The 8,272-nt window shown below is 36.4% G+C and overlaps 2 protein-coding genes across 2 annotated transcripts; both read right to left on the bottom strand.

The window, feature by feature from the left end:
- Window positions 1–389: 389 nt before the first annotated feature.
- Window positions 390–3,701, bottom strand: LOC131621353 (uncharacterized). Its single transcript, XM_058892399.1, has 7 exons — window positions 3,503–3,701; window positions 3,165–3,412; window positions 2,877–3,080; window positions 2,688–2,780; window positions 2,494–2,601; window positions 2,036–2,398; window positions 390–738 (listed from the first exon to the last, which is right to left on the bottom strand). The coding sequence occupies exons 1-7, from the start codon at window positions 3,645–3,647 to the stop codon at window positions 592–594; spliced, it is 1,308 nt and encodes a 435-aa protein (XP_058748382.1). The 5' UTR covers window positions 3,648–3,701; the 3' UTR covers window positions 390–591.
- A 1,108-nt stretch (window positions 3,702–4,809) lies between these two features.
- LOC131661394 (uncharacterized) lies at window positions 4,810–8,184 on the bottom strand. Its single transcript, XM_058930930.1, has 3 exons — window positions 6,722–8,184; window positions 5,651–6,538; window positions 4,810–5,560 (listed from the first exon to the last, which is right to left on the bottom strand). The coding sequence occupies exons 1-3, from the start codon at window positions 8,182–8,184 to the stop codon at window positions 4,810–4,812; spliced, it is 3,102 nt and encodes a 1,033-aa protein (XP_058786913.1).
- Window positions 8,185–8,272: the final 88 nt, after the last annotated feature.

Genomic DNA, 8,272 nt, shown 5'->3' with positions numbered 1-8,272 from the left:
TGGTAAAGCCACGGTTTCATTTTAACGTTTACGACACAGTATTGGTTCAGGATATAGCCACGGTTTGGTTATGACCACCTATTTAAAACCGTTGTTATATGTTATGCATTTTAAACCATTTATATGCCACGGTTTATTTCATGTTATGCATTCTAAACCATTTATCTGCCACGGTTTATTTCTGTATCATTACATATATATATATATATATATATATATATATTTATATTTATATTTATATTTATATATATTTATAATATATATATATATATTTATATTTATATTTATATTTATATTTATATATATTTATAATATATATATATATATATATATATATATATAAATATATATGTATAAATATATATATCAATATTAAATTAACAATGAAATTAACATTAATAGTAGTTCATCCACTAATAATAGTTGGATACTAAGTTTTTCATCCCAAATTCAAAATCAAAACAACCATATTAAGTTGATCCATGATCCCTACACTATTTAAGTTGTACCACCACAAGTTTCTCTCAAAATGGAGTCATCCCAAAATAACCAAAAAAAGTTCTAAAAACTGGGCTAGATAACATAAAACAACTATTCTTCTTGATCTTCTCCTTGCTCTTCTTCCACATCTTCTGAACAACCACCTTCTTCAACATCTTCAGCATAACCTCCTTCCACATCTTCATGATCATCACAAGCTTCTTCCATATCTTCATCACAATCTGCTTCCTCTCCACCCTACAATAAACATAACATCATTCAACATTCATAAGTGTACGTACTAGTCATGGTTGTGTAAAATAGAATCATGAATCAAAAGACAGTTTTAGGCCATCACCACCAGAATCATGCATACACCTATTTCAGAATCGTTTCCCTATTTCATACACATATTTCAGAATCAAATCAATGGAAATATAGAATTCTTACAAACTGAAATAAAATAATCAATTAAACAAGTTGGTCCATCAAGGCGCAAGGGCTTGAATTCAGTAAGTATATCCTAAGTTAGAACCCACTTTTACTCCATTTCATTTGGTCATTTTTGGAGTAAGTATATCAATGACATGTATTGTAAAAAAGCCATGATGGCATCACCTTCCAACATCAGAGACCATTTATGAGGATTAAATAGAGTGATTGAAGATCTAACTTGTTTGATAAGAGGTCCATTTCTATCACACCTTATTCTTTTTCTAGCAAATACACTAACATCATGTTTAGCCTAAAAAGCTGCAGCATTAGTCACTGCAATAACTTGGAATGCTAAAAATAGAGGAGTTTCTATGTACAACAAAACACAATGATTCTTTTATTTAGTGCATGGCTTATCAAACAAGAATCATAAAACCACAACAAAACCTTCAAAATCAAATACCTATTAAGGGAAAGCCATATACAGTTATTTTCTATGAAGTACTTCCATTATTTGGGAAAATCTATTTAAACTAAGCAAGTTTAGATTCCTAATTCAACAAATCATTGCCTGCCTATTACAGCCTGATCCATTGATGGAATCCTTAGAGTCTGTAGTTGGGGATCATGAATCCTTTGATGGGAGATTGGAAGCAGCTCAAACTGATACAGAGGTAATCTTGACATGAAAGTAGAAGTGACCGGGAATTTTTTTTAAATGAACCTAAGTACACCCATTGTATTGATTAAATAACTGTGTTGTTGGATCTTATTGTGTCAGTAGTTTAGCAACCAACAAAAGGCTTATGAAAATTTAATTCTCAGACATTGACATGCAGAGTCATGTTCGTTAGATTATTTCTGCTTGATGATAAATCCAAGGGTAACAAAAAATGGTCAATCAGCAACATGATGAAGCAAATCAAGTAACAAAAATTGATCAGTTTCTAATTCAGTGCCCTATACACTTTCAGAAAACACTTGCCATCAAATTAGTGCCCTATACAGTTTCTAATTCAGTGCCCTAAACAGTGCCATATGCTGCAATTTCAGAAAACACTTGATAATTCAGTTCCCTAAACAGTGCCATATGCTGCAATTTTTGTAGTTTAGAGTATACCTGTTCGCAATGCGGAATATGAGTTGATGCAGACGAATGTGGATCAGCAGGAGCAGCAGTAGAACTAATGGAACAGCCCATAGCACTTGCCATCAAATTAGAGATCTCGTCGTCGCTCATTTGTGGGTTTTGTTGCTTCATCATTGTCTTAAATAGCGCCTTCATACCATCCATCTCCCTCTTCATGCCAGCCACTTCATCATTATGTTGCCTTTTAATAACCAGAATTTCTTCTTTTCTTTTAAGCATGGTAGGTGTTATTGTTCTTCCATAGCAACGAACTCGTCCAGATTTTTCTTTCCCAAACAAGGAGTTAAATGTCTCAGATTCAGTTGAATTCTGAACTGATTCTTGAAGCTTAGACTAATTAAAAAATATTCACATTAGAAAATATTCACATTATAAAAATAAATGATTAAAGGCAAATGTTGATTAAAGGCATAATCTGCCTGGCTTACAATTACACTTGAAGTTTCCTCATCCGGCTGTTTTCCTTTTCGACTTTGTCGAGTCTCAATGAACATCTCTGCCTGGCTAACTTCCTTTCCGTCCTCTTTCTTAGCACGCTACATTGGTTGATAATAAACACATCAAAATATGAATCACTCAACCAATACATAATTGTAAATTGAAGGATGTATGAACACCCTACCAGTTTTGCACGAATCCTCGCAAAGTTTGTTGGGCCCATCCGATGCATATACTTTTGCTTAGCTCTGTTCACAGCATTGATTTTGCTAATTTTCTACATTCAGAAACAGCAAAATTAGGGACAGCAAATGTTAAATTACAGAATTAAATATTAGGGACAGCATTGATCAATTGCTAATTGTTATCTTACTTGGATGTTATTGTTCTTCCAATAGGATATCAATTGCTTGAAATGAACTTCAGGTACGGTCTGGGGACGATGCTTCAATCTTTCACTCATAGTAGTGTACTTTAAAAAACAACTCTTTTTGAGATCTTTCTTGAAACGCCTCCAAGCATCATTAATGCGAGAGAAAACCGCTCTACGTCCATTTTCAGGGATAATGAATTTATCCTACAACAAAAAAGGAAATTAGTGACAAGTAAATAAGGAACACAACTTATGTTTAGATTCACACAGTGACAAATTCCCACTTACAGTGACAAATTCCCATATACGGTCCTTGTTTGCTTTCTTCAAAGCTTTGAAGTTAGTAAAAACTAAGGGACACAAGTCTGAATTCCTTGCGACAGTGCCAAGGAAACAACTCAAATCTGTCACGGTTCGATCATTGGGTCCAATAGGTTCTCCATCATCGTCTAAGACCACCTCTTCACGATCCGCACTCTTTCTAGCATGGATTTTCAAACATTTAGTTGGTCCACGTGTCCTTTTCTTACTTGCCCCTGTGTTAGATAAAATATAATTAGCATGGGATATAAATTTGAATGAAACAATAATAAAGAATAATGCATGACACGAAGCTTAGTACGTACCTTCAGTTTGTTTACTTCCATTTTGCTGAGTGTTTTCCTCTTCACCCATCATATTTTCTTCTTCCTCAAGATTCTCACATTCATCTTCTTCACTATTTTCCCCATTTTCTTTGAGGAATTCTTCAATGGATGTCGATTTACACATTGGGCTTCGTTTTGTCTTCTTCACGGTTTGTCCTTGCCCTTTCCCGGAATTTCCATCGACTTCTATCATTGCCCTTTTCATACGATTCTGGTTTGACCTTGAATCAGCAGTGTCAGCCACCCGTTTCTCCTTAGGTTGCTGCTTTGCACTTGAAGGAAGTTGCTGAGACGCAATTGAAGGACGTTTCTGATTCGCACTCGAAGCTTGTTGCTTAGCACTTGAAACTTGTTGCTTAGCGCTTGAAACTTGTTGTTTAGCACTTGAAACTTGTTGCTGCTTTGCACTTCCTTGTTGCTGCTTTGCACTTGCACTTGAAGGATTCTGCTTATCATTTCCTTGTTGCTGCCTGGTCCTTGAATCAACAATTTCAGGCCCTGTTTTTTTAGCAAGTTGCTGCCTGGTCCTTGAAGCAATTTCAGGCCCTGTTTTGGGATTCACTTGCTGCATGGTCCTTGAATCAGTACATTCAGCCCCTACTTTTCTGGGAGTTGTCTGCCTTGTCCTCATTTTGGTTGGATAAAACACATCGGCCGAACTATCAATCTTTGAAGCAGCAGTTTCAAACTTAGATAAGTTGAATAGTTCCCTAGATGCAGGCACAAAAGGAGGTCGGATGCCCACTTTACTAGTTCCTTCACGGTTATTATTATTTACCATCTCGCATTTGATATCATACTTCTTAGCCAATTCAGCACTGGATCTAAATAGAGGCAACCGAAAATTGGCGGTAACTTGTTCACCCTTTTGTGCGGCAGCCGTCTTCTTTTGCAAGTTTGAAACCTTCTTCATTTTCTGTTAACATGGAAAATATTAAAAGAAGTTACATCAGGAAAAAGAAATTCTAATCAGTCACAAATCAGAATGGAAATTCTAATGATATCAAACGGTTAACAATAACTCACAAATTACTGGACATGAAATTCTAATGATATCAAAATGGAAAATAAAAACCAGTTACATCAGGAAAAAGAAATTCTAATCAATCAAAAATAAAAACCAGTCACAAATAATTCACTAATTTGCAATATCCAATCAGTTACATCAGAAATTCTAATGATATTGTCATTCTCCTAATGAAAACAGCTCATAAAACCAATACATGAAAAGTTCAAATGGAAAATAAAAAAGAAATGTATTACACCAGAAATGAAATAGATTGACATTAGTCCATGAAATCAAATAGGGTATCATCATAATCAAAATCCTCTCCATCACTTTCAGCTTCATTCATTTCATAAGGTGTTTCAGCTATTGTTGCAGGTATGTCTTCCCTAACCCAATTTAATTCACCATCACCATCACTATTTTCTCCACTTTCAGCTTGTAAGTTTGACGGTTCAGCAATGTTAAAGAAATCTCGTGGAACTGTTTGCAGAGCATAATGCCGGTTTGGATCAAAAGGGTCTTGGATATAGTAACATTGATGAACTTGAGAAGGTAGCACAAATGGATCATTCTGATAAATTTTCTTATTGAAACGCACACAAGTAAGTCCGTATTTGTCTTTTTCAACCTCAAACCAATCGCACTTAAACAATACAAAGTTGAAATTTCCATAGTAGTATAACTCAATTATATCAACAATGGTTCCATAATATGTGATGGGTTCTGTCCTAGGATTTCCATCCTTGGAGCTAGCGAAACTTGAAGTTAGTGAAACTAAAGTTACGCCAGAATTTTGAGTTTTGCGATTTGTATCTCGTTTCCTAGTATGGAACCTATATCCATTAATGACATAACCTGGATACCTCTTTGCAACAAAATTAGGACCTCTAGAAAGTTTTTCAAGTTGTAATGGCACATCATCATTCTGGGCACGAGTTTTAAACCATTCACTAAATTCTTTACTTTGAGTTTTGGCCTTGGTCCACTTCCTTTTGTTAGTGTTTGAATTAACACTTTGATCATGCTCACTACAAAAGTCAACAAATTATATGTTAACATATCTCTAATCTTAGGATTAGTAGATAAATACATAGGAGGACAAATAGTTATTGTACTACCTGATGTAAATTTGAACTTCATTGCAATTGAATAAGATGTATCGATGGGCATCATCCTTTGATTTCACATCAAGATGAAAGGGTTTGCCTGCCCCCCCTAAAGGACGACCGGAAGTTGTAAAGTAATCATCTGGATCTGTTTCAAGTGAATCGGTAACATCATAATTCCGACTCTTCCTATTAAACCTTGTATCTACATTGCTATGCAAATACCTTGAGCAAAATGTTATAGCTTCTTCAGCCAGATACCCCTTGGCAATAGAACCTTCAGGATAAGCTCTATTGCGGACATAGTTCTTAAGTTTACACAAGTATCTTTCGGTGGGATACATCCATCGAAATTGAACAGGACCACCCAATCTAACTTCATTTACAAGGTGAATAGGCAAGTGAACCATTATGTCAAAGAAACTTGGAGGAAATATCATCTCCAACTGACAAAGTATCTCTGCAATCTCATTTTCTAGGTAATCTAAATCTTCCACTTGTACAACTTTCTGACATAGAGAGCGGAAAAAGGAACCAAGACGAATTAGTGGGGTTGCCACCTCCTTGGGCATTGTGCTTCTTACTGCGATTTGCAACAAATAGTGTAACATGAAATGCGCATCATGACTCTTGTAACCAGATATTTTTCTGTCACCAACTTGTACACATTTTGAAATATTTGATGCAGTCCCATCTGGTAACTTGGCAGCCTTTATAACTCCACAAAAAATTGACTTCTCGTGCGGAGTCATTGAAAAACACGCTTTTGCAAACTCTGAACGTCCTCCACCAATCTCCCTTGGATGAAGTTTTTCTCTAATTCCCATTTCTTGCAAATCATAACGGGCTTTAATATGATCTTTTGTCTTCCCCATGATGTCCAAAAGAGTTCCAACAATACTATCAAATATGTTTTTTTCAATGTGCATTACATCTAAGTTATGGCGCAATGTATTTTGAGCCCAGTAAGGCAACTCAAAAAAAATTGACCTCTTCTTCCACGGGCCATCAACTTTCTTCTTTTTCTTCCCAAATTCATTATTGAAATCTTTTAAGAGTTCAAGAATTTCAGCCCCGTTTAACATGGATGGTGCAGTTCTATGTTCTTCTTCTCCGTTAAATGATTTGACATCGTCTCTCCAAGAATGAGTTCTTGGTAAAAAGGTACGGTGGTCCATATAACACATCTTATGACTGTGTTTGAGGTATAACGAATTGGTGTTAGATTTACAACAAGCACACGCCAATTTTCCTTTGGTGCTCCATCCCGACAACATAGCATAAGCAGGGTAGTCACTAATTGTCCACAGAAGAGCTGCACGCATTTGAAAAGTTTGATTCATTGAAGAATCATATGTCTCTATGCCGGATTCCCATAACTCCTTTAGCTCCTCTATCAGTGGTTGGAGGTAAACATCGATATCGTTGCCTGGAGATTTTGGTCCAGGAATCAACAATGACAACATTGTATATTCAGGTTTCATGGACAGCCAAGGTGGTGTGTTGTATACCATCATCAAGACAGGCCATGTACTATGAGATAAGCTCATGGTCCTAAATGGATTAAACCCATCACTCGTTAAGCCAAGTCTTACATTGCGGGACTCACTAGAAAAATCTGGATGGAGCTCATCAAAGTCCTTCCACGCTTTACCGTCAGCAGGATGCCTCAATTTTCCATCCTTTGAGCGCTCTTCTTCATGCCATCTCATTGACTCAGCTGTCTTCGAACACATGAACAACCTTTGTAGTCTAGGAATCAACGGAAAGTGCCTCAAAACTTTTGCAGGAACTCTACAGTCATTTTTGGGTTGCTCAGACTCGCATCCTTCAGTTGCAGCATTTTGTTTCCACCGTGAAGCTTCACAAATAGTGCAAGAATTGTCCTTTTCATGCTCCTTCCAAAATAGCATGCAATCATTTGGGCACGCATCTATCTTCTTATAATCAAGGCCTAAACCACTTATCATGGCTTTTGTCTTGTAAAATGATTCCGGAATGTTCAAATCAGGCATTGCTTCTTTCAATAATTCTAATAGGGCAGTGAATGACGTATTGCTCCAGCCGTGGAGACATTTCAACAAGTAGAGTCGAATCGTGAATGATAACGAAGAGAAGTCTTTGCATCCAGGGTACAGTTCTTGTTCCGCCTCTTTAATCAAACTGTAAAACGTTCTAGCCTCGTCATTGGGACCTTCACCAACTCCGTGTGCTTCTGCCCTATCTCCATATATGTCATGCAATAAGCCAGGAATGTCATCATGTGATCCATCTTGATCTTCCATCCCATCACCAATTTCCATAGACCTTTGTAGTTTCTCCCCATGGTGCACCCAAACGTCATAACCGTCTAGAAAACCTTTGGCTATTAGGTGATCCCTAATAATATCCCTGGTTTTCCAATATATATTTTTACACTTAGCACAAGGGCATAGAAGTTCACCTCCTTGAGGACTTCCTTTAGTGAAGGCAAAGTCTAAAAATCGAGTAACACCGTTGATGTACTCTTGACTAAACCACGGTAATTTAGTCCACTCTTTGTCCATCGCTTGATAATCTATATATTTGAAACACAACACATAACACATTCAAAACACATAACACATTCAAAACTGAATTCATATAAAAAAATGC

This window comes from Vicia villosa, linkage group LG1 (assembly GCF_029867415.1).
Source record: "Vicia villosa cultivar HV-30 ecotype Madison, WI linkage group LG1, Vvil1.0, whole genome shotgun sequence".
NCBI lineage: Eukaryota > Viridiplantae > Streptophyta > Magnoliopsida > Fabales > Fabaceae > Vicia > Vicia villosa.
This window is presented reverse-complemented; position numbering and strand designations above follow the sequence as displayed.